The sequence below is a fragment of the Haliotis rubra genome, unplaced genomic scaffold, assembly GCF_003918875.1.
Source record: "Haliotis rubra isolate DU_JTF1 unplaced genomic scaffold, ASM391887v1 Scf649, whole genome shotgun sequence".
In the NCBI taxonomy this organism is placed as follows: Eukaryota; Metazoa; Mollusca; class Gastropoda; order Lepetellida; family Haliotidae; genus Haliotis; species Haliotis rubra.
The window spans coordinates 336,344-360,498 of NW_025767356.1; the positions used below are offsets into that span (position 1 = coordinate 336,344).

At 40.8% G+C, this 24,155-nt stretch overlaps 4 protein-coding genes across 5 annotated transcripts; 3 read left to right on the plus strand and 1 right to left on the minus strand.

Moving 5' to 3' along the window:
* The first annotated feature begins 4,006 nt into the window (after positions 1–4,006).
* On the plus strand, positions 4,007–6,308 carry LOC124257048. Of its 2 annotated transcripts, none has more exons than XM_046691027.1 (3): positions 4,007–4,136; positions 4,976–5,060; positions 5,622–6,308. In XM_046691027.1, the coding sequence occupies exons 1-3, from the start codon at positions 4,055–4,057 to the stop codon at positions 5,956–5,958; spliced, it is 504 nt and encodes a 167-aa protein (XP_046546983.1). In that variant the 5' UTR covers positions 4,007–4,054; the 3' UTR covers positions 5,959–6,308. The 2 variants fall into 2 exon arrangements, with proteins under 2 accessions (XP_046546983.1, XP_046546984.1); XM_046691028.1 differs by having other exon boundaries at positions 4,010–4,124.
* Positions 6,309–6,674: 366 nt separating this feature from the next.
* LOC124257049 lies at positions 6,675–8,314 on the plus strand. Its single transcript, XM_046691029.1, has 2 exons — positions 6,675–6,968; positions 7,866–8,314. The coding sequence occupies exons 1-2, from the start codon at positions 6,886–6,888 to the stop codon at positions 8,134–8,136; spliced, it is 354 nt and encodes a 117-aa protein (XP_046546985.1). The 5' UTR covers positions 6,675–6,885; the 3' UTR covers positions 8,137–8,314.
* Positions 8,315–9,874: 1,560 nt separating this feature from the next.
* LOC124257047 lies at positions 9,875–17,568 on the minus strand. Its single transcript, XM_046691026.1, has 9 exons — positions 17,529–17,568; positions 16,394–16,495; positions 15,910–16,126; positions 15,250–15,353; positions 13,819–14,020; positions 13,119–13,238; positions 12,722–12,805; positions 11,510–11,594; positions 9,875–10,742 (listed from the first exon to the last, which is right to left on the minus strand). Exons 3-9 carry the CDS (start codon positions 16,121–16,123, stop codon positions 10,277–10,279), a joined length of 1,275 nt encoding a protein of 424 aa, XP_046546982.1. The 5' UTR covers positions 16,124–16,126; positions 16,394–16,495; positions 17,529–17,568; the 3' UTR covers positions 9,875–10,276.
* Positions 17,569–19,001: 1,433 nt separating this feature from the next.
* LOC124257077 lies at positions 19,002–23,598 on the plus strand. The gene is made up of 9 exons (XM_046691058.1): positions 19,002–19,107; positions 19,699–19,772; positions 21,047–21,254; positions 21,649–21,752; positions 21,836–22,037; positions 22,259–22,345; positions 22,486–22,587; positions 23,135–23,212; positions 23,505–23,598. The coding sequence occupies exons 1-8, from the start codon at positions 19,038–19,040 to the stop codon at positions 23,179–23,181; spliced, it is 894 nt and encodes a 297-aa protein (XP_046547014.1). The 5' UTR covers positions 19,002–19,037; the 3' UTR covers positions 23,182–23,212; positions 23,505–23,598.
* Positions 23,599–24,155: the final 557 nt, after the last annotated feature.

Consider the following 24,155-nt stretch of genomic DNA (forward strand, 5'->3'; position numbering starts at 1 on the left):
TGATTGTGTTCAAAATTGTTAAACACAATCGAGCGTGATCATAGGAAATAACCGGAACTCTTCTATATCATTTTTGTAACAGATTCATAGCTGACTGAAAATAAATTACATTTTTTAGAATTAGGTCATGCATATGACAGTAGACAAGGTATGTATATATAAAGTGTGTATGTATTTGTGTGTGTGTGTGTGTGTGTGTGTGTGCTTGTATGTGTGTGCGTGTGGGTGTTAATCAGGCGTAACTACACAACATTTGTTTGTATTTTTACAGTTCTCTGTACCCTATAGATTAGTGCACACTGAATGAATGTAGCTATATCATATGCATGTCCATGTTGTTAAAGCACACAAGTAATAGGATATCAACACCGGTTCTCACTAGGAAGCAATAGGAAACGTGTGTATTTGTATATAAGAAATGCAACTAGGTGTCGCGAAATGATATGGGACATTCATGTAAACGTAACTCAAACTGAGTGTTTGAATTTTTTTTGCTAAGCCTGAAAACTGGATGATATGTGTATCATGTATGTGCCTTGTTCACTGTTTTGTCATCAAAATCGTTTAGACTACTTCAAATTCCCATATTTTATGTTAGTTATGTTTTCCTTGTTTGAGGGCATATGCAATGTAATGTTGGAAGAAGTGAGCGCACATGTTTATGACTCAAACTGCGTAAAAATAGTAAGATTTTTGTTGATTTACAATACGTTTGTGAAATATTTCCGCATGATTCACACAGTGGAAATACAACTGTCACAACGTACCAGTGGGGCAAATTGTAGAATTGTTCAGAACGTCCCAGCATAATATACATCTCGCGGTCAGTTTGCAGTACAATATATACTGATTAACATTTCTTCGTGAAAGCTGACCTTAATGTCAGACACAAAACTGGTTGGACGTTTTGACGTGAAACTAACTACTACTTCCTGACAGGTGACCCTCGCTGAGATAGAGTCCCTGGGTTAGTTCACCCAACAAACCACTAGCACCCACGTATTTCCACTGTACAAGTTTTTAACGTGAATCTTGTTCAGATGACACCTGGCCGTGTCAATACAGAAAATACAGAATTTGTCACACATATTTCCTGGACACGTGAGAATGAAGGGAGGTTGTTCAGTGATGATATGTCCCTGATTTATGGTGTTTCTGTACATATTGAAGTTACTTTGTCTTTTTCAAAGAGAAATCTGGTCAATTAGATCAACTATGCCGTTTAAAAAAGATTAGGTCTTTCAGGGTGTTTATTTATCTTCATTTCTTTGTTTTGATTATTCTTTTCAAGTGATACACAGTGCCGTCATGGATATGGTTATGATGTTTGTGTAATTTCAGACACGAAGAATGTGTAGTCCATGGCAATGTGGCTTCAATTAAATAATAAAGCTTTATTTGTTGATCATAACTGATGTTATCGTGTGAGTGATATCTTAATATTTTGCTGCTTACTCTTTGTTCGCAGTATCGATTACTGAATGGTGGGTTAGTCATATGGTTTGTACTTTGTTCAATGTATTTATTTATACAATGTTTCGCATATATCATCAGAAGGCTTCCGCACATTCCTTAAAGGACATGTTTGACAAGGGACAAGAGACGGCTCTATTTACTGGGGATATGTTTACTTAAGTGTCTCTGTACGTCACAAGGACGTCGTGTATCAGTAGTAACATATAGGACAGCGCTTCCGTCCTGCCTGTAATCTCCTTGTGACTGGATGCCACACCGGATACAACTTGGCTTCCTTTGAATATACCGACTGAGAAGGGTTCCCCTTTTTACAACATTATTTTAGCATATCACAAGTGCCAGAGTAGGGACTGTTCATAATTTATGGCAAGGGTGTGTGTGTGTGTGATGATGATGATGATGATGATGATTTTTATGCAGAAGCATGTACAATGTGAATGACCCCCCCCCCCGGAAAATTTACATACAAAGTAAGTAACCCCCCTTGCATATCATGTACAAAATCAATGACTCCCTCCCCTTCCTATAACATCTGAGCATATCTTTTTAATACTTTTATGAACAAAATTGCTGACCCCTCTTGTACATGTGTACAAAATTGCTGATCCCCCCTAACTCCCCAGAACAAAATAGGTGACCCTCCCTTAAAATCATCATCACCCAACTAGCCATAAATTATGAACGGTCCCTAACATGCCGGGATGCGTACGTAGGTCGTGAACTATAATGCCATATTTACACTTCACGCTCCTAGATTGCCAGTCAACTGAACTTGAGTTTCTACAAAATAAGACGAATTTCGATTTCAAACCCATAGTAAGACGATCCTGTCTCAAGTAAGGGACATAACTCTTACACGACTAGTCCATGCCGACTACTTATTCATTCAGTGTCACGCTGGCCATGGCTGACCCCCTTCCACATCATGATGTTTCCAGCAGTGTTTCGCACGTGTCAGGTTACCGTGGTTATCTCCTAAATGACAGACACACAATTGACATACAGTCGATTGACAGACACTGAACTTGATGGTTAATTAGGGTATACCCGTGAAGGTCCAGGTTAGAATGTTGTTCTTCAGTAACCCATGCTTGTCGTAAGAGGCGACTAACGGGATCGAGTGGTCAGGCTCGCTGACTTGGTTGATACATGTCATCGGTTCCCAAATGCGCAGATCGATACTCATGTTGTTGATCACTGGATTGTCTGATCCAGACTCGATTATTTACAGACCGCCGCCATATAGCTGGAATATTGCTGAGTGTGGCGTAAAACTAAACTCACTCACTCACTAATTAGGGTAACACCTACGGGTATAATGGAACAGTCCACTGTCGAGTGAGAAGATTAGAGTGAGCCTGAAACAGGTTCGTTAGTGACATGTTTGATTGTGTGTAAATACAACTTTGTTGTGATTCAATGATAATCTGTCTTCTCTACTCAAAGTTGTTTTGCCCTGTAATATAAGATTAATACCAATCAGTTTTTTTATTTGTAACAATATTTCTAAAGATTTAACAGTTTATGTCTTTGAATAGTATTAAATGGACATTCAAGGAAGTAATGAAAAACATTCTCACATCCAAGGACACATTGACATGATGTGTCGCTTTTTACATGTATTCTAAATAAATCATTATAATTACGTGTACTCGTCATATATTTTAATCTTGTGAGCTAAACATTTAACTTCCTCCATTTAACTTCCTCCATACAACGAACTGGAAGATGCATGTCTTGGAAGACCAGTGACTATTCTAGCTGCTTCAAGGTTAAGTTTTTCTAATCTATTGGCTTGTTCAATCAAACATCTATCCTTTGGATGCCAACTCCAGTTAGACGAGAAGGTTAAACCCTAATGTTTATGAAAATCAACTGTTTTCATATTGCAACAATCAAAATTCAAATTAATGTCTTTTCGGCCACCTTTCAAAGTAAATAATATAGCTTCAGTTGTTTTTCTTGTGCATATATTTGGACTTTTCTATTATAATGTGTAGGTAACAGGTAGTAGGTAATGTGGTCATTGAACCGGAAATGTTGTTGTTTTAAGTTGTCTGCGAACTGCCTGTCTGCGTAATGGGAGGATGCCATTACGGTCATATGTCTCATTATACAACCCAGGAAGCTGAAACAAGTGACGGTTTATGGATATGTTGCTCCATGTAAATGCAACACAAAAGCGACTAAAACATAAAAATAATTTGCCATTTCATCTAATGCAAGGTAAAGTTTCTTATGCGAACAGTGTGATATCACAGGAGTGAGTGAGTGAGTTGGGTTTGACGCCGCTTTTAGTAATATCACGGCGGGGGACACCAGAAATGGGCTTCACATATTGTACCCATGTGGGGATCAAACCCAGACCTTCGGCGTGACGAGCGAGCGCTTTAACCACTGGGCTACCCCCACCGCCCCACATCACGTGACATTTTAAAGGATAAAGTATGGATGTTAGACACGCCACTCACGTAATCACCAAACATTGTACTGACAAGGAAATATTTCTCCTGCCCTGTTTAATTTGACCCATGTACATATCGGTATCTGTTTCTTTATACTGATAAAGAGTTCGGCAATGAACTCCACTTGGTCTGTCGACTGGTTGCTTGCTGTGAGCACGGCTAACACGGAGCTAGTCCGCACAGGTGAGACAAACAGTATGTGCGTATTGCTGAATAACCAGTGTAATACTTTAGGACCTTTTAAATGTGTACTGTCCTTCAGCGGCTGTAGGGAGTGAACACATATGACAAAAGGCAATTTAATTGAGATTAAATTATTTGAATCCTTTAAAGAAGTTAAAACAGGCACAGCAGTGGTAATACAACGCTACAACCGTCTGACGTTCAGGGGTAACCTAGGTCCAACGCTGTACTGAATGCTGAGCCATGGATGTATAGTAATTCTATCCTTCAAAGAGGCAAGTCTAGATAAGCGGATAGTACAGATGCCAGTCTGTTAATTATACTTTTTCATAAATTTTCATTTAAACTTATTGAGACTTGGGCAAGTCTAGTTCAGGGGTATCAGAATAGAATACAGTAGACCCGGCGATCTATATGTTCTACATAAAACCTGCCATTCACGCAGTGATAGGATTGTCTTGATAACAGAAAGCACGGACTGACTGTATCGCGACCACTGTGTTACCAACAACAGGTAAATGTACTTGACACGGCGGAGCTCCTGGCAGTAATAATTCACTCGCAGAGTAAGGACGATTAAGCTATTTGGATTTGAAAAAAAGTCAGCGATAGATTTAAAGAAAACATATTTTTGAAACTGTTCTTTCAATTTGAAGCCAACATTCGATCACATATGTATGGCTGTATTACCTTATATTACCCGTTTGTCAGGATTTCCATCAGTCCCTTTACTGAAACTTACCACACTTTCTACATTATGTTTACAAAAAAACATGAACTACTCTCTATAGCGTACTTCATACTTGATAATTTGCAGGATACGTAGCTTATCAACTGATCTTTGTTCGTAGCCTCTTACGTAGCGCTGGCAGGGGTTATCTCCCTTCTCCTATGCCTGCTCCTGCTCGCCAGTATCAACACGTGCATCACCTGCAGGTACACGTTCGGTTATTACCTGCTTCTTACTTTGTAATAGTTTTCTGAGGTTGTTGTAGAGTGTGTGTCCCAGTAGACACATGTTGTACAGAGTTTCATGGGATTGCTGACATACGAACTAGTGAGGACTGAAACATAGTCTTATCTTAAATGTTTTTAAAAGTGTACATATCTACATCCATAACACTAAACGATTTAAATAACTCTGTCTGTACATATCTATACCCTTTGTCTGCCTCTTGTTGAACTTTTTTGTAATATACACTTGTAACTATGTGGAGAGGGCTTATTTAAGGTTGGATCACTTGTGCCCAATCCGTTTCTTAATTGAATAAAATATGTTTCAATCAATCAATCTGACTATAACGTCTTGGCATGTCTCAGTGTAATTAATGGTAGCTTATAATGTATGTTGTACCCGACGGTTAAACCTGGAGTATTTTCAAATAATTTCTTCTATTAATATTTTCATCTCATTCAAAATGTAAATTATAACTGATTATGTATGTACAGTCCGGAAGAATGTTCACATTATTGAAATATGTCTCCTTATCGTTTAAGAAATCCAGGCAGAACAGAAACACCTCCATGCCTTGACTCCATAGCAGAATTCAGCAGAGTGGCGGATCTATGTTCACCATATCATACGACTCACTTACATCCAGCATGTCACAGTTCTTCCAAACCTGGACGGAAATCGTCTGGAAGTGATGGGTACGCCAAACCCTTCCACCCTGGACGAGGGGTCAGCTTGAGCGAACACTATGTGTCTGTAGACATGGAGCGTAATGACGGGCACAGTCCTGTACTGACAACAGGTGCGAGTCATCGAGGCAGCACATGGTACGATACGGACATTGTTGTACGAGGGAATCCTCAAAGCTCGTGCACGACATAACGTGGACCCTACCCGAACAACGTACGTGACACCTGAGGTCATAAACCCATTGGATTCCCTGGTTCTATTGAACTTTTAGTGATCAGACACTGACATTCTTCATGTATCATTTGGTGCGGTGGGGTAGCCCTGTGGTTAAAGCATTCACTCGTCACGCCAATGGTCCAGGTTCGACTCCCCACATGGGTATAATGTGTGAAGACCAAGTGGCGTAAAACTCAAATCACTCACTCACTCATTCCCCCTGTATCAATTCTGATTTTCCAGAGCACATACTGATGAACTGAAAATGAATATTGTAAACATATACAGCTTACGTCGGGTATCCGGAATAAAACGTGAAAATTGCATAACCTTTCTTTTATTGTATACATTCCAACTGGTGAGCTGGAACACTACAAATCTACTTCAGATATACATCTACTGATAGCGAAAGATGTGTTGAGAAAAATATGCCACACTCATTGTCCTGAACATACCTTCTTGTACGTGTCTTACTTTCACAATCTTTTCTTTTAAATCCAGCGTAATATGTTTCGTCAGATAACTCAGACGGATTATTTTCTGGGTGTGATTATTTATGTTAAATATCGTCAGTTGTCGAGTACTGGGCAATGCTTCAACCTATCAAACAGCGACTTGTTTCAACGTCTTCTGTCGATGTTTTTGTTAAATTTCAAAGGAGTTTATTAGTCATGTACTATTTCCTTATTATTCATGTTGAATTACGTTTCGATTTCCAGTCAGTCATTTGACGGGTCCATGACCATGGAAACATTTAATATATTAAGTCAAAGAGGACGTGTTCATGTAAACAGTTTTTATTAAATCAGGAAACAGTTACCGCACTTTGTTTTACAGCCTCCAAAGCAATGACGTATTGACTGTGTTTCTGGTTTAAATAATTATATTATACTACAGTAAAAGATGTCGGACATAAGTATGTATGTAGGAACATCTGCCGTGTTGTTGGTCTGCATGGCTCTGATCATCGTTATCCTGCTACGAAGGTGGGTCCAACTCGACGTAATATGCCCTTGTGCTTATTTTACCGCTTCGTTCACCCGCAATGCTTGTTACGGATCCAATTAATGGAACACGTGAGACAGCGGACAAATGTATTGTTTGTGTATATCTAACTCTGTTAAAATATCTGCACAGAGCTTTACTCATTCTTTCACAAGATGGCAGCCATTAGTCATATTAATCAAACACAGTTAAAATCACTTACTTCCTTGTCCAGCTGTGACGCAGAGCCCCGGTCCGCATCTTCTTCCTCGTGTACATATGGTTGAGCCAGAAGAGTAGTTTCAGTGAGCAGGGATTTCCGTTATTAGATATATTGTCGTAATATTAATACTCGTTCACGATCACACTCTAGACTGAACCTATCCCTTTATCCGTTACCAACATAGACATCTGTCTATATTTCATGTCAGTGGTTCCAAGGGGATGTTAAGTCTATTCCTCAATACATATCTTAATATAATACCACATTAGTGCGCCTTGTGGCTGCAAGCGTTGTATGATCCCCAGGAAGTTGAGAATGATCATACGAAGTGCCGTTAAGACTGACATCCTATGATCGAAGGAAAAACAAAGCGCCTGTGAGCAGCCTATATAAATAGATTATAATTATAAAATAATAAACAAGAATCCCATACCATAGGCACTTTTCTTCACATGTAAACATAAGCGACAAAACCCTTCGACATCCATAACAAATCCGATGTGATGCAATATATTATTACAACTTTCGGGAAATCTGAGGCAGAAGATGAGGTGGCAGGGTCCTGGCAAAATACACCCTGCCCAAACAATTGCTCTCCGGTTGACATTCCACTTTAAAAACGTGTATATTTCACTTTGTCATCAGCATTTGATTATCACGTTTGATGATACTTCAGATACCACCGACTCCTACAAGCCACACTGCTGACAGAACTGTCCCGGTTCCTGTATCAAGACAGTGGACCTAGCAATGTTCAAACAGCCCAGTCAAGCCAGGTCAAGTCTGGAGATGCAAAACGGTCGCACTCCTTCAACCGTGGAATGTGCACTGGCTGCCTGACAAGGGGAAACTACAGTCGGATTGATGTAGACAATCTGTCAGACACATCTCATGATGACGTAATTATGACTTACAACGAATATGGTTGCAGCTCTGTGACAGTGTAATGTTCAACAACAGTGTATTGACAACATCAGATGGATAAGTACCCCACTACAAAACGATCTGAGAATAAGAGGATAAGTAAAACGAAACACGGAAAGAGTTGACACACTGAATTTAACGTTTATATGTACGTTTAACAAAGTACATACATGGCTTGAATAAACAATGTACAAAATGTGAGAGGTTTTTGTTTTGTTCTCAGTGGTAGTTGCATTGATCTCGGTACGTCCCTGAAAAAGACAATGTGCCTGCTATACCGGTAGACTCACATCTTTCAGCAGTGACATACTTGCAAATTGTAAGCTAAAACGACAACCTTGCAGTTTAAACATAGCTCTTATCTACCTTTTTGTGATACATTACTGTTATATATGACACATTCCTATAATGATTACATATGACAAATAACGACGACAAAGTCGATTGTACTGTTGGGACTATATCACGAGCATGTGTTATGAAACGCTATCAGGCAGTGATGATATCAGGTGCTAAATGTAATTCATACAATTTAATGTACTTTTATATCTACGCGCAGATATATAAGTAAAGTATATTAAGCATTAGAATAATGGAGTTGGTAAAACGTCCGTCAGTATCGTAGCTACATAGCTAAGTGTCAGTAATCACTGAGAGTATCTCCACATTACACTGGACTGGTATGAATGTCAGTATACGCTGTGCATGTATACGAATATCATGAAAATGTACAAATGTCCCTGCGATTCTTCAAAACGCCAACACAGGTTAGGTTCCAACGAATGTGATATCGCACATGATTATGAACACTGTCTTTGTGACACAATTGTATGTTATGAGTAGTGTCCCAACAATAAATCGAACAACATGCAAAAACAACAATTTCATTTTGAAGTTTTATTTACAGTAGTTTATAATTACAGTGTTGTTTACATGGTCACCGCTGACAACCTGCGTGAATATAGTCAATAAATAAGAACAATAATTCTTATCAACATCTCAGTAAACATATTTACATTACAAATTAAACCGGATCACACAAGTCATGTTTAAACATGGAAGGTAATCTTGGGGCAATCTTGTTTCTGTGTGTGGATATGCTTACCCATTGCGAATGTGTGTGTGTCACGTATAAAACCGTTAGGATTCAGCAGCTTCCCCGGAAGAGAAGAAGTTACAACTGGTCATCAACAAAAGGATCAGGGGATGTATGAGATCATCTCCAAATTGCATAGGTAGGTAGGTGAGTAGGTGGTTGGTTGGTTGGGTGGGTGGGTGGGTGGGTGGGTGGGTGGTGGGTGGGTAGGTGCTAGGTGAGTGGGTAGGGTGGGTGGGTAGGTAGGTAGGTAGGTAGGTAGGTAGGTGGGTGGGTGGGTGGGTAGGTGGTTGGGTAGGTGAGTAGGTGAGTGGGTGGGTAGGTAAGTAGGTAGGTAGGTACAAATGAATGTTGATCGGTGGGTGGGTGGTTAGGTAGGTAGGTAGGTCGGTACAAATGTAGGTTGATCGGTGGGTGGGTGGGTAGGTAGGTAGGTAGGTCGGTACAAATGTAGGTTGATCGGTGGGTGGGTAGGTAGGTAGGTAGGTACAAATGCAGGTTAGGTAGGTAGGTAGGTGGGGGGGGTTGGATGGGTAGTTAGGTAGGTAGGTACAAAAGTAGATGGGTGGGTGGGTAGGTAGGTAGGTAGGTGGGTGGGTGAGTAGGTAGGTAGGTAGGTACAAATGTAGGTGGGTTTAGGTAGGTAGGTAGGTGGGTGGGTGGGTGGATGGGCAGGTAGTTATGTAGGTGGGTGGGTGGGTAGGTAGTTCGATAGGTAGGTAGGTAGTTCGATAGGTAGGTACGTGAATAGATAGTCGGTGGGTGGGTGGATGTACGGTTTCTCAGGTAGGTAGATAGGTGGTTGCTTTTGCATTACACCCATGTCATGGAAACAATGTACTCTTCATTGCGTGCTCAGCCGTGTGTTTTGGCCACACATAATTCATAAGACATTACAGCCAGTCCACGTAGATAATTAAATATATACATGATTAAGAGCTTACTTCCGTCATTCCTCTTACGTAAGGAATCACTCTGGAACTAAATATTCCACATGAATCTAAGGTCAAAGACAAATACTCCTGCAGGAAATGGCACTAATACGTTGTCACATGTCCTGCGAGGCATCATCTTCCTCGCACTCTCCTTCCCCGTCTACACGTATCAACGGTCGTTCCTCCATACCACCCGCCACGTGATCCGCCTGTCCATCCCGACACGGGTTGTCCCCCTGGTGGTTCCTGTCTGTCTTTCCCTGCAGCTTCAACAATCGGTTCCACATTTGTCGTGTAACTTGGTTGTATGTCTTCCCGACCCTGCTGGTCGGTGTACGCAGCATTCATGGCTTGAATTAAATCACTGCTTGACGACCAAGGCTCACAATACGTGCCTTTAAACAGCTGTTGATCCTTCGGCTTTAACATTTTAGCAGATCCAGAATTGTGCGAGTCAATTGTGTTATCTTTCGTGGAACTGTTCTGTCTTCCAATGATCACATGTGTTTCCGATGTGAGTCTTCGACTCCTACGACGCATGCGCATATGGTCTAAAGTCAGTTCCTGCTGGATGATCCTCCGCGTCATCTTCTGTATCCTGCAGGAATAGATGCAGATGTACAGGCCATGCAAGTAAACTCAGATGTACGGGTCATGCAAGTAAACTTAGATGTACGGGTCATGCAAGTAAACTTAGATGTACGGGTCATGCAAGTAAACTTAAATATACGGGTCATGCAAGTAAACTTAGATGTACGGGTCATGCAAGTAAACTTAGATGTACGGGTCATGCAAGTAAACTTAGATATACGGGTCATGCAAGTAAACTTAGATGTACGGGTCATGCAAGTAAACTTAGATGTACGGGTCATGCAAGTAAACTTAGATGTACGGGTCATGCAAATACACTTTTCTTATGGGTAGAGTCTGCATGCTGTGCCAATTTCATGTAGAATGTATCAAATTAACAAAAATAAAAATAAATTAGTGCCACTTAGCATTACTGCCACCACTCCCTTCAAAAGACAATATTTCCTTTCCACATCCAACCGTGTTATTGTGTTCACATTACAAAACTACGGGTCCATTTAATTGATATCACACAGGCGTATAACCTGCCAACATTTAACTATTTGATGACACTCTACACAAGTGCCTGTCCTCGCTCAAATTGATATTGACTACCCACTGCAAGATTTCCCGTCCACATCCACCTATTTCTTTGACTTCCCAGTGAATTATTGCCTGTCAACATCCAACACTGTCATTAAATACCCACTACCTGTCCACAATCGTACTGACTACCCAAGGCAATAAAACCTGTGCACACCCAACAATGTTATCGACTGCATACTTCAGTATTACCTGTCCACCAAGAAACATCCACTGGCTAGTCCTACAAACAAAACAAAGCCGCAAACGCCAATGCTTGTCCCCAGAATCAAACGGTCTGCAATTTGAAATAAGAAGAAAACTGTATAATATTTTTCAACATTTCAGAAAATTAAGCTTCATAGCTTATTACAGCATAAAACGTCAGTGTGAAAGATCAACAAGTCTGCCGACACAGATCAAGAAATATAACGAAGACACCTGGGGCTCCTTTCACGAAGCAACCTTTACTACAGTTAAACTTAACTACCATTCTTTAACGTTGCACTAAGGTTACCTTAGTGACTTACGATCACCATAGTGCTTTGTGAAATGAGGCCGTGGTGTTGACAAAAAGAGCACGGATGTCCAGCTAATGCCACTTTACCAAACACTACACTGCCGTTAAGGTACCAACATTTATTCTTACCCCAACACTACACTGCCTTTAAGGTACCAACATTTACTCTTACCCAAACACTACACTGCCGTTAAGGTATCAACATTTATTCTTACCCCAACACTACACTGCCGTTAAAGTACCAACATTTACACTTACCCCAACACTACACTGCCGTTAAGGTACCAACATTTACACTTACCCAAACACTACACTGCCGTTAAGGTACCAACATTTATTCTTACCCCAACACTACACTGCCGTTAAGGTACCAACATTTATTCTTACCCCAACACTACACTGCCGTTAAGGTACCAACATTTATTCTTACCCCAACACTACACTGCCGTTAAGGTTCCAACTTTTACTCTTACCCAAACACTACACTGCCGTTAAGGTACCAACATTTATTCTTACCCCAACACTACACTGCCGTTAAGGTACCAACATTTATTCTTACCCCAACACTACACTGCCGTTAAGGTACCAACATTTATTCTTACCCCAACACTACACTGCCGTTAAGGTACCAACTTTTACTCTTACCCAAACACTACACTGCCGTTAAGGTACCAACATTTACTCTTACCCCAACACTACACTGCCGTTAAGGTACCAACATTTATTCTTACCCCAACACTACACTGCCGTTAAGGTACCAACATTTACTCTTACCCCAACACTACACTGCCGTTAAGGTACCAACATTTATTCTTTACCCAAACACTACACTGCCGTTAAGGTACCAACATTTACTCTTACCCAAACACTACATTGCCGTTAAAGGTACTAAAATGTATTCTTACCCCAGCTTTGCCCTGGTTTAGCTTTATGGACAGCCGCAAGTTTAGGAACACCATTGGTCCCAATGACATCCGATGAGTCTGAAACTGTCACAGAGCAATGTCAATCAAATATTTACTGTTATTCGTGGAAATGCTGAACATTATACCCATATGTCGATGATAATTCTGCTTTTAATGTGGTTTATATGGTTAACTTTGTATACTTTCCTTTTAAATGTAAACAAGTATTTCATAAAATATTTATTTAAACGCTGACACTTTATTTGACAGTTACAATCACTACCATGGCGACGACACAACATCTAGCGAAACATTAACCAGATGGACGCTTCTACTTAAAATGTAATAACATGAAAATCTGCTTATGTGTTTCTAAATGATTCAGTATTTATCAAACCTGTTCTACAGATGGATGTGTTGTTTCCACATATATCGTTTGTTACATTGGAGTGGCTGTCATGTCGCTGTGTCGTGGTGGTCTGAGTAGAAGTGGTAGTATGCCGTGGCGGGGGGTATCCTGTAACAGTACAATGGGAATGTCAATGAGTGAGTGAATGGGTGGGTGAGTGGGTGAAGGAGTGGCCGTAAGGATAGATAAAAGTGTCCAAACCCTGTCGGTTACGACCACACCCAAGTAGCTGAGTCAGATTCAGAACATTCTGAACACCTGGATCTAGATTCCTATCTCACTACTCAAACCTTGGTGATTTAAATGTGCCATTGTACAGTATGTCCCATATCTTCTAAATAATGTTATAAATGTTGTTTTATTCGCGGCTTGATTGTGGTAATATGGAATTGAATGGAATGACCTTTTGTGTTGGACCAAGATCCGGTGCTCTGTACCAATTCGTTTGATTTGAGGCTGCTCGATCAACGACTCCATGGTACCAACTGCCTAATATTATTGTAATTTCCATGTCGGGTGCTCGGAATTAAGGACAACGAAATAACTTTCAGTCATTGTGCCACCATAACCCTTCTCAGAAATCATCACTATGTACACTATGTAAGCGGCACAAACATCAAGCAGGAACCGCCACGCCTCACCATAGGTTACCTTTACGAGATGAAAAGCAGGAAGTTAGTGTACAAACCTTTTCTGGACAACCCAACCGTACTTGAGAGTATAGGGTCTGTGTTGACAAGACACGTGAATGTGCCAAAATCATTTTTATTGACATTTGTTATCTTCAGTGTCCAGTTTCTCCTGTGTCCCCTGGAACTGACTGTGTACCGTTTCCTGAGACTCCGTGACCCGAATGTGACCACACGATTGCTGGGGTCAAGCCACAGAACCTGCAAAATACGTCTCCTATACAGAACATGTCATAGAATGTGTCAGAGTGGTTGCCGTTCAGGAAATATAATTATACTAGAAACTGACGTTTGTGAGTGAGTGAGTGAATGAGTTTAGTTTTACGCCGCACTCTGCAATATTCCAGCTATATGGCGGCGGTCCGTATATAGTCGAGTCTGGACCAGACGATCCAGTGATCAACATCATGAGCATGGATCTGCCCATTTGGGAACCGATGACATGTGTCAACCAAGTCAGCGAGCCTGACCACCCGATCCCGTTAGTCGCCTCTTACGACAAGCATGGGTTACTAAAGGTTCATTCTAACCCGACCCTTCACGGGTCCTGACGTTTGTCAATCGATGAAGTGACTGAGTTGGTATTACGTCGTTTTCAGTAACAGTCAAACATCTGAGGGGTTAGTACATGTAATGCATAATACATTGGATAGGTATTGCACTATTTTTGAATGCTAACAGGCATGAGGGACGAACGTTGTAACGCCACGCTAAACAAGATGGAACTGAAACCAATACCTTATTACCACTGAATAAAAGCTGACCAGACAAATTCATTACATGTGTAACACACGATTTTTGAATTGTATGTTTTTTTTGTGTCAAATGAGCTTTAATAGTCGTTGTCCTGGTAACAATATCCTGGTCTTTAATAACCACTTATTAAACGTTTGTTTTCCTGAGCAGATTCGTCTACGGATCTATCTCATCACGAACCGGAGATAAGGTGATTATATTTAGCCAGTCTCTACAGCCATTCTATCAAACAATATATGAACAGGCCATCCAGTGGTGATTTTCCCATACTGTGTTAACCTTGTACAAGTCAGTTGCATGTGCTAGGCGAATCACGAACATCACCTCAACAGTGTAACCTTTGCCCGACTATACTGAAGAGGCGGAAATATGACAAGCGTAATTGACCATGGACGACGAACATGACCGCCTGTTGAAATCACGACATTGCTTGATAGGAAACTGTCAATTAACGATTACTATACTATGCCTCGGCCTAGTATCTAATAATGACAAAATAGTTAATAATGGTGTTATTTGTCTTCCTATTAAGTGTTTTTTATGTGTATTTTAAAATATTGCTTGAAGCTTCAATAGCTTTCAGTAGCTTTCAATAGCTGCAATAGCTTCTTACCATTCATAGTGATGCACAGCCAGAACCAAATATGCTACACTCAACAGTATTCTGTTCTAACCTTATACTTATGCTTTCGTTGGACAATACAGGGAAGTTCGACATCATCGCCTATAGAAGCCTTTACTGTCTTTTCTGAAGTTCGAATGAGTGTGAAATGTTTATCTGCAAGTAGAAAAACATAAGTAACATTTTACGGATATATGGTATAGAACTATCAATTAGAGCGAGTGAGTGAGTGATTATGGTTTTACGTCGCTTTTAGCAATATTACAGCAATATCGCAGGTATCACCAGAAATGGGCTTCACACATGGTACCCATGTGGGGAATTGAACCCGGGTCTTCAGCGTGACGAGCGAATGCTTTCACTATTAGACTACCCCACCGCAACTATTGATAAAATCGAAATAATTGTTAAAACGTACGATGTACACGAGTATCTCATTTACAGTGACATGCGAGGTTACATTAAAAAATAAATGCGTAAATGTAGCCTATAAACACAAGCGAAGACAATCCTCAAGTATGCTGTGCACTTCGGGAACAGATCTAGAGGGGTAATGGAGTTCTTTGGGGATGAGGGTAGATTGGTGAAGAATAGAGCAATAACGGTTTATTCATTACTTTCTCTTCTAAAGCATATTTGCACCTTACACGAAACAAGTAAGATAGACCACCAAACAGTTAAGTACATGGCACATTGACAGCATCATGTTCACCTTTTCTGACCAGCGTGAACTTTGTCGAGTTCACCACCGTCCTGTTCAGCAACCAATAACAGGTGTAGTACCCCGCGTCCGTCACCCTGGTAGCATCAATGATGAGACTGGACCAGCCTTGCTTTGTGTCTTCCTCGATCTGGTACTTGTCGGGGTGAGAAATCACCCTACCGCTGACGGCGATGGGAATCTGTAACCCCGTCTTTCTCCACATTACCTGGTGAATTACCGCACCATTCATGCTTACTATGTTGACATCGACTGTCAAGCTTGCAGCAGATATTATAAATTATCATTATCATGAACATGTCATTATAACAATATGCTTATTTCCTACAGTGATACAATTTAACTTCCAACAAACTAGAACTGCAATAATGGTCATCAGCTTGAAGCTGTTTCTTGTTATGTGTTGTCATTGAAAAGGAATAGGATAAATATCGCATCGTGAGCATTGCCAGTCTAAGAGTAGTGAAAGTCTTACTGTTACATCGTCACTTGAAGGGAAGCTACAAGTGAGGTTCACGCTTCTGTTTTTCTGGTACTGCACACGTGTAAAGGGCTCCCAAGTCTTCCAGAGGTGCACCTGTGTTAGAAATCGCAAACTGAGAAATCGCAGACATTTAATAGGGTCCGAATGCCCCAGTGTTCCCCAGGTATGCCAGTTGCTCAGTCAGGAAGCTAGTGAATTTGACAACAGTGGTTAATATGTAAGGCCAGGGTGATTTGTCCAGCATCCTCCGATTTTAAGCTGACACGTTCAAAACCTGTCATTGCCAAGTAGCATTAAGCCAAAGTATCCTAACTGCGGTTAATGTTTGGTCATTATCAAACCGTGGTGGAGCGTGGCTTGACACTTGTGATTGAAACTGACACGTTCAAAGTAAGTACTAAACACATACAAACAGACTAAATTCTTCAATATAAAATCGCCAACCATCCCTACTCTCCACGTTATCACTTAATCCGAGTTGAATGCGCTATGCATTGCCTCATTTATTAGACAGCAACGACGTCAATATATTGTTGTTACATTACATGATCAAAGCGAGTGTTGCCTAATTTTCACAACATCAATGGCTTTTGTATGCATAGGGGAGACGTCTCACTGTCAACTCGCGTGAGCTGAGGGGAAATGAGGTTTGGACAAGCGTTCATTATACTTGGTGCGACTGTGAACAAATGTCTAATTTTCTCTTTGTGTATATGCTCAATGAACAGCTTCATACAGCAAACCCGTTCGTACAAGCACAAGAATGGAGTTGAAAGGATGTGGATCACAACAAAGGCAATTCAATGATATGAAACCATGGTCTGCTGATAGCTCAACTGGGGCTACGACATACACAGATAAAGATCATCTTAAAGAACAAATTATTGCTTCACAGTACATGTTTAGTAAACAATAACAATCAACAGCTTGTACCTTTTAACTTCATGTCTCTTCAGCTACTCATTAAAAAAGAATAATATACTAATTATTCTATAATAAGTAATTTAATATATTTCTTTAATTTTGTGAGAAATTGATATTTTTATAAGTCAAAATGTATGAAAAAGTAAATGATGCTTCATATATGATTCTGCTCGCCAAGTAATAAAATCAGGTGATTACCTACCTTTCCCTGCAGATTGTTGGAGAACTGCGGCGCACACGAGACACACGTGCAGGTACACTACGAGTATCATGATACATGGTACAGATTCACAGAGCAGTCACGTTTTGTCACAGTCTGAGCGTCCAAACTTCGACATATGTAACATACAAACACAGCGCACTCAGTCCACTTACTGTAAGTGTCCTGTCAATCACATGACCACCACTGACTCACTTTCCTCTATACGGTCTTTATGTTACAATAACAACAATTCTCATGTTTCCTCACGGAGGGTAACGGGTATTGCCAATGCGTACATGCATGTACAGTCATTGTCTGGACAGTCAGACATCGTCCATGGTTCAACTGTGCTTGTCACCAGATCTTCAAAGTGAGGCGTAAATGAAGCGTAAAGCCATAAAGAATGAATTGCAACTAACACGAAAGCTATTATATATGTATAAGGCTTTAAATTATAATTGTTTTTGAACACAACAAGGCCAAGGTCTTTGGATTCGTGTTTCCCCTGTTTAAAAAAAGGTTGTTGTGTACAACGGCATCCGGGAAAGGGTTTTATGACTTTCATTATTATCAGTTATTTTTCAGGGGGATGGTGGGGCACACCCAAGGAGGCCCAAGTCTGGGTATTTTATTCACCAAGGTCTTGTGTTGTGTGTGGTTTGCTATACTGGTACCTCTTTCCAAGCGAGTTAATTCCCTAACAGTAGCGTTTTGATAATGTGTATGGAAGGTGTCCAGACTGTGTCAAGATGGAGAGTGCCGTCATACCCCGCTAGCTGACATTATACATATATCGATAATATTATCTATAATGTTCTAAGAAGGGACGTCATTGATGTTTCAGGTACTTTAGGTACTTGCCCAGGACAGGATGACACCACTTCCATATATTGTACCCTGTCAGATATGTTCCAGCTCATTAATGTGTATGTCAAACGTATTCTCAGGTCAGCGTGTCTCGTTAATACACATGCTAGACTATTTATCACATATAAAGCTAAACTATTTGTAACATAAATAATCATAGGATGGTTGTCTGGTAATGAGTCTGACTTTTTTACTTATACCACTTCACTTATTTCACAACCATGCATAACCCATCTCGATATGGAGAGTCTTGTTAATCCGAATTACAACGGGTTTTCAGTCACCTATGCATGCTTGTCGAAACTGGTGCTCATCGTGTCTATCACTGGCTTATCTGGTATAGACTTGTACCCATGTGGGGACCGGTTACTTGTAAACTGTCGCCATACAACTGTGTTATTGTGTGTGTGGTGATAAATAGATGCACAAAGCAAATTGAAAAGCCGGCGATGATGTTGAAACTGAACACTGGATTCAACAATAGGTGGCTTTAAAAGTGGATCAAGATATTTTCTGTGTTCCGTCACTCTGCTCTCATTTGATGATCAGGCAATTTTGGATGCATATGCATGTTGTGGAAATAGAAGGAAGAGGTTGAAGCATGCGTTTCGCTTTCATTTGAGCTCTCGATATTAACTTGACATGTCGGGCGGCTGTTTGTTCATAGTTATCTTTCTACTAGCAGACATCCAATCCACATATCACGAACTAGGTAAGTTGTACTCAATACTACGTATATATAAAGAGGTTAATGTTACATGGATCGTTGGAATTGTAAGTATCCTTACAAGTTTGTATACTACTTCTGCTTCCGGGCAGAATGAGAGGATTAGCCAGCACTGTTTTGATTGACGTGAGCTTAGAATATTATAGCATGAATTTCATAATTAGGAAAGCATGGGCGTGCCCTGAAGTAGCACAACATATACAGAAATGTTTAAATGCAAGCTTCACACTGAAACGAAATATCGATTTGTGCACATAATGTTGCATATATAGAGGGCTTATATTTTACAAAAGACGGTTGAGGAACATGCGGGTAAAATTGTATTTAGATGAAACTTATTTCGCTTGAAACCATTAATAATGACTATCTTGGGGTACTATCTTGCCTCTCAAAGAAGTTATCTTGGGGGTAAACTGTACGGCCAGCCAGCTCCGGTTGTAGAGAAATAACCGTTTCCATTTGATGATGACGTCACCGTTCCCTGCTAAGCATTTTCACCCAAACTATATCTGCCGTTGAACCCATTCTGTGGATACCCGTTTTACTACATGATGAATGATATTTACAACATTGCAGTTTCAACAACTCAGATCACATTCGACAGGGGAGACAACGTCACCTTGACATGCAATATCCCGTGTAACAGGAAGGTGTGTATAAATAGCCAGGGATGTTTTACCATTGTATACGTCACACAAGTTGTTTATTTTACTAATCTGCAAACTGTTGCCTGTTTCACGACTAATTTCATCTGTTAAGCTGTAAGTAACTGTACATTGTTGTCGTCAGCTTTCAGACTGAGCGAGGGTGGGTGGGGTAGCCTAGTGGTTAAAGCGTTGGCTCGTCACGTCGAAGACCCGGGTTCGAATCCCCACATGAGTACAATGTGTGAAGCCCATTTCTGGTGTCCCCTGCCGTGATGTAGCTGGAATATTGCTAAAAGCGGCGTAAAACCAAACTCAGTCAGTCAGTCAGTCAGACTGAGCGTATCAACATCGTGTCTTGCGATGTGGACACGTGACTCTCAACAACTGAACGTGTCGTGTTAAAATAGTTCATTTAAACAAAAGATAATGAAAGAGTCATGTATGATCAAAATGTTTGATAGTTTTTAGTAACGCAATAATATCACAAGATGTCAAAATGTCGGTTAACAATAAAGAGTTATTTCGAATGAGCTTACTTTCATCTTGATGCGGCAACAACCTCTCTCGAGGAAATGAGTTCAGGTTTTCTTTTATCGGGCATACGGGTATTGTGTAGAACACAGAATGAAACTGTAATCTAATCAGAAAAGTAAAATTTTGAACTCTGGTCATATAAATATTTGTACTTATTCAACAAACATTTTTGTTGCAAAACAAATCTGTTTCCAAACCGTTTGTCTTCACTTGCAAGCAGCGAAATCTGTAACATTCTACACAACAGTCGATCACCTGAGTGTCTGGTTTGTGTACAGGCCGCGTGACAGGAGGACATTGTTCAGGCAAATTGTGCAGGTGGCAGGAGCTACCGGTCAGGGCAAAACATTCTTACCCTTTACGGGAACACCTGGTGTCATCACTGATTTTCAGTGATCCGTTTTTCTCATTCTTACGGTATTTCGCTCTTTACACCAAATGGAAGCTGTATCTGATGATAGTCAAAACCCTGGCTATCCCTTTGCACTGACCTCGTGTATTTCCTGGACAAAAAATTGTTTGAGATTGATCATGCCTGACTCGATTGAATATCATGTATGTTATTGTATCAACTGTCCCTCCGCCGCAGATCGGAGACACTACAGACCTACGTGTAGGTTATACACATCTGACTCTTACTTTTACCCCTTGGATTTATTCACTATTATACTAATCATGTTTGGCATGAATTGACTTCGAAGCATTAATGCTGATATATATAACATAATTTCTCACCAATGAAGGTATTGTGGAAGCGATGGTACAACCCGGTCCCAATAGCTGTCGGCAAGAGGCTGTTCGTGAATACTCAGAAATATGCATTACAAGAGAACCACGGTGATTTTCAACTGACCGTCATATCTGCACGTCGTCCAGATGCAGGGATCTATGACTGTGTCTACAAGAACGCTAGCAGGAAGCTTGTACAGCGGTTTGAATTAACGCTCAAAGGTGACTACGATTTGTTGTTGAATGGTGTCTTGGTCAACCTTCTTTGTCAACATGCTCTTCAATGCATATCGTCCTGTCTCTCTTGTGCAATCTAAAGCTCCTGAAGTAAAGCACTGGATTGTGTGAACCATACTCGATTATTCACAGATCGACGATTGCGATGCCATGCAGACAACTGTTTGTTTCTATTAATAGCAGGTGGTAGGGATTCTTCAAGTAGAGAAAATAAACAATTGCACAGCTTTCGTAGAGTAAAGTATGTACGCCATATTATCAAGCGTCCCTTTATTTTGCCCAGAAAGATTGTAAACCAGCACGTTGAAGTTCACATGCTGGTCGCTGCATTCAGGAACGGTATGAGCTCAACACAGTTTATCTATCGTACTCGTTACAGGTGAAGACGCTTCTAATGAAAGCATATCAGGCATATCTGTTGCCGCAGCGTGTGGCAGAACAGCCAAACTACACTGTACCGTCAAAGTTCGCAAGCCATCCAAGGTAGGTCCTCCCTGGACAAGTACTTACTAACTATTCCCCCAACAGCATCTGGCATTATGACATTGTCAACATTTGTTTTACAGGTTATATGGATGGACAACCGGGGACTGCTTGTATCTGTTGGCAAAACAAGCTTCAGATCTAGATACAGGAGCTCTTATGACAACATAAGCAATTCCTGGCAGTTGAGGATCAGGCCCGTGACCAAACACGACTTTGGACATTTTACCTGCATGGTAAAGGGTGATACCGTCATGGCTGTTGATGTGACCTTGAAAAGAAAAGGTACGTTGAATCCGTTTGGACAAGATCTTTTAATATAATTTAAAAGTAAATAAAAACAGTGCCACACGATGGTGTTTTCTTGTTTGCATTATATAAACCGTAATTCACCGACAAACACATGTCAATTTAACCGTCTATGTGATGTGGTGCTTATGACATATACCTGAGTTAAGGGTAGTAAATTATTTGGAAATTAAGTTAGCCTCATTTCGTATTTCCAGGAAACTCGACCTTGTGCCTCTCAAGCCCTGGGGATCACACAGAAAACAGGACTTCTCCAGCCAATGCAACACAGGCCAGTGATGAAGGTGCTATTATATCTCATTGACATACCTCATGACTTGATAAAGTTGGTACAAGCATGAACGTGTACGGTTAATTAAATGTATGTACATTTAAATTTAAATTTAAATTTACATTTAAACACTAAATTGTGTTATGTTAACAGATACAACTCTTTCCTGGGGGGACCTTCACGCCACAGAGAAATACGACGACACAAGACAACCAGGACCTGCTGAAACTTCTCTACTTCTTCAACTCCGAACAGGTGATATATTAAATACATATTGTCACACTCTGGAGATAATCAGTGTTTAGCTTTGTCGTTTTAGGGGATTTGTTTGTGCGTTTGTTGTTCCATAATACAGGTCGCCACTAAATAGATATAACCTGGACAAACAATCAAGTGGTTGATATTATGATGAACGATCCACGGCTCCGGTCTACGAAGTAGCAGATCTGCTAAATCCGACGATAAGTATAAGAACCTGTCCTCTATTCCAACATGTTCACGTAATCCAGACATATTTATCATAGAGCTGACACAAGCATTTTGTGTCATGGATCAACGTGTCGGAAGCTAAAACTTTCCGTCGCCACTGATATTATACAAGTGATGTACAAGGTAGTAGGTAGAACATAATATGTGTAAATGTTTAGTTGTTATATCATTGTTACACGTGGATAGTCAGTAGGTGCTTCTCATATTAATATATATATAAACGGAAATCGTATTAGTAAGCAAATCATATATATGTATATTATGGAACGTTACAACATATGTGTTAAATCTACAATAACTTGTATTTTCCCAGGTCTGGTCATTCTCGGTGTTGGGTATGCGGTGTTGTGTCAGCAGTGATCTGTGTCGTCGCTCTCTGTACTGTCAGAAGGTGTGTTGTTATTAGCATGCACTCTCTCTAACTGTCATCACTGTGTCTGAACACATTCATGAATGTCTGTCTTTATCAACAAATGGCTCATTCGCAGTTAATTTACTGGATTGCGTAAATCATATTTTGAACAAAATTTCACAACAAAGAACGGGACAGCTAAATGCTGGAGGTCGATGTTTTACGCTGAAGGACGTAGTTTCATGTTATCTGTGCCAATTCGTCAAAATCGCTCTTATGTTGACGAGAAGTACAATTTGATAATGGTCCGTGTCTCATGCTCCTGTGACAGAATCACCCACCTGACCAGCACTGCCCGGGGACCGGAGACCGAGAGGGAGCCCCCTCGGACTGAGGAAACATCACTGTCGAGCTCGAGGTGGCACTACAGCTTGTCTACTCCGTATGAGTCGAGATCCAGCGTGGCGCCACCTGCAACCAGGATCAGGAACTATTGCCGTAGCAGTAGTATGGGTGCTACGACCGGCGTCCATCCCAGCGGGTGCATGTTCTCCTCCTACCCCTCCTCCGCCCCTCACCCCCTGCTTGTCCCGGGGGGCCAACACGCACCTCACGTCTCTCCACAACAGTCTGATGACGACGAAGAAGAAGAAGTGTCGGATGCAATTGCCGTGTAGATAATCTAGTGTAGAGGATCAGGATGGCAGTCGCTCAATGCTATCATCTACATGTACGTTTGGGCGAGGATAAATTGAGGTCTAACATCCCGCTCAAGATTACACTTACACAGTCACGTCCATTCCCGTGTTTGTGCGCGGGTGTCAGTTTGTGCGCGTGTGTGTGTTTGATGCTTGTTCGAGCCACTGTCTGTGTTCGAGTGCTTGCTTGCTAATACACTATTCCGCAGTTCTAACATGGTCGCCTTACTTAGCTACCTGTAGTATGCTGACTCCGATCCAACCTGTCCTTATTTCATGCCCTT

Excerpts from the sequence above, each read along its gene's own strand:
- LOC124257048 (XM_046691027.1), top strand. The coding sequence starts at position 4,055 with ATGAACTCCACTTGGTCTGTCGACTGGTTGCTTGCTGTGAGCACGGCT. Across the intron at positions 4,137-4,975 it reads CCGCACAGGTGAGACAAACA|CCTCTTACGTAGCGCTGGCA; the intron begins GTATGTGCGTAT and ends CTTTGTTCGTAG. Across the intron at positions 5,061-5,621 it reads AACACGTGCATCACCTGCAG|AAATCCAGGCAGAACAGAAA; the intron begins GTACACGTTCGG and ends TTATCGTTTAAG.
- LOC124257049 (XM_046691029.1), top strand. The coding sequence starts at position 6,886 with ATGTCGGACATAAGTATGTATGTAGGAACATCTGCCGTGTTGTTGGTC. Across the intron at positions 6,969-7,865 it reads ATCGTTATCCTGCTACGAAG|ATACCACCGACTCCTACAAG; the intron begins GTGGGTCCAACT and ends ATGATACTTCAG.
- LOC124257047 (XM_046691026.1), bottom strand. The coding sequence starts at position 16,123 with ATGTGGAGAAAGACGGGGTTACAGATTCCCATCGCCGTCAGCGGTAGG. Across the intron at positions 14,021-15,249 it reads AACGAAAGCATAAGTATAAG|GTTCTGTGGCTTGACCCCAG; the intron begins GTTAGAACAGAA and ends CGTATTTTGCAG. Across the intron at positions 13,239-13,818 it reads GGTTGGGTTGTCCAGAAAAG|GATACCCCCCGCCACGGCAT; the intron begins GTTTGTACACTA and ends GTACTGTTACAG.
- LOC124257077 (XM_046691058.1), top strand. The coding sequence starts at position 19,038 with ATGTCGGGCGGCTGTTTGTTCATAGTTATCTTTCTACTAGCAGACATC. Across the intron at positions 19,773-21,046 it reads ATATCCCGTGTAACAGGAAG|GTATTGTGGAAGCGATGGTA; the intron begins GTGTGTATAAAT and ends TCACCAATGAAG. Across the intron at positions 21,255-21,648 it reads GTTTGAATTAACGCTCAAAG|GTGAAGACGCTTCTAATGAA; the intron begins GTGACTACGATT and ends TACTCGTTACAG.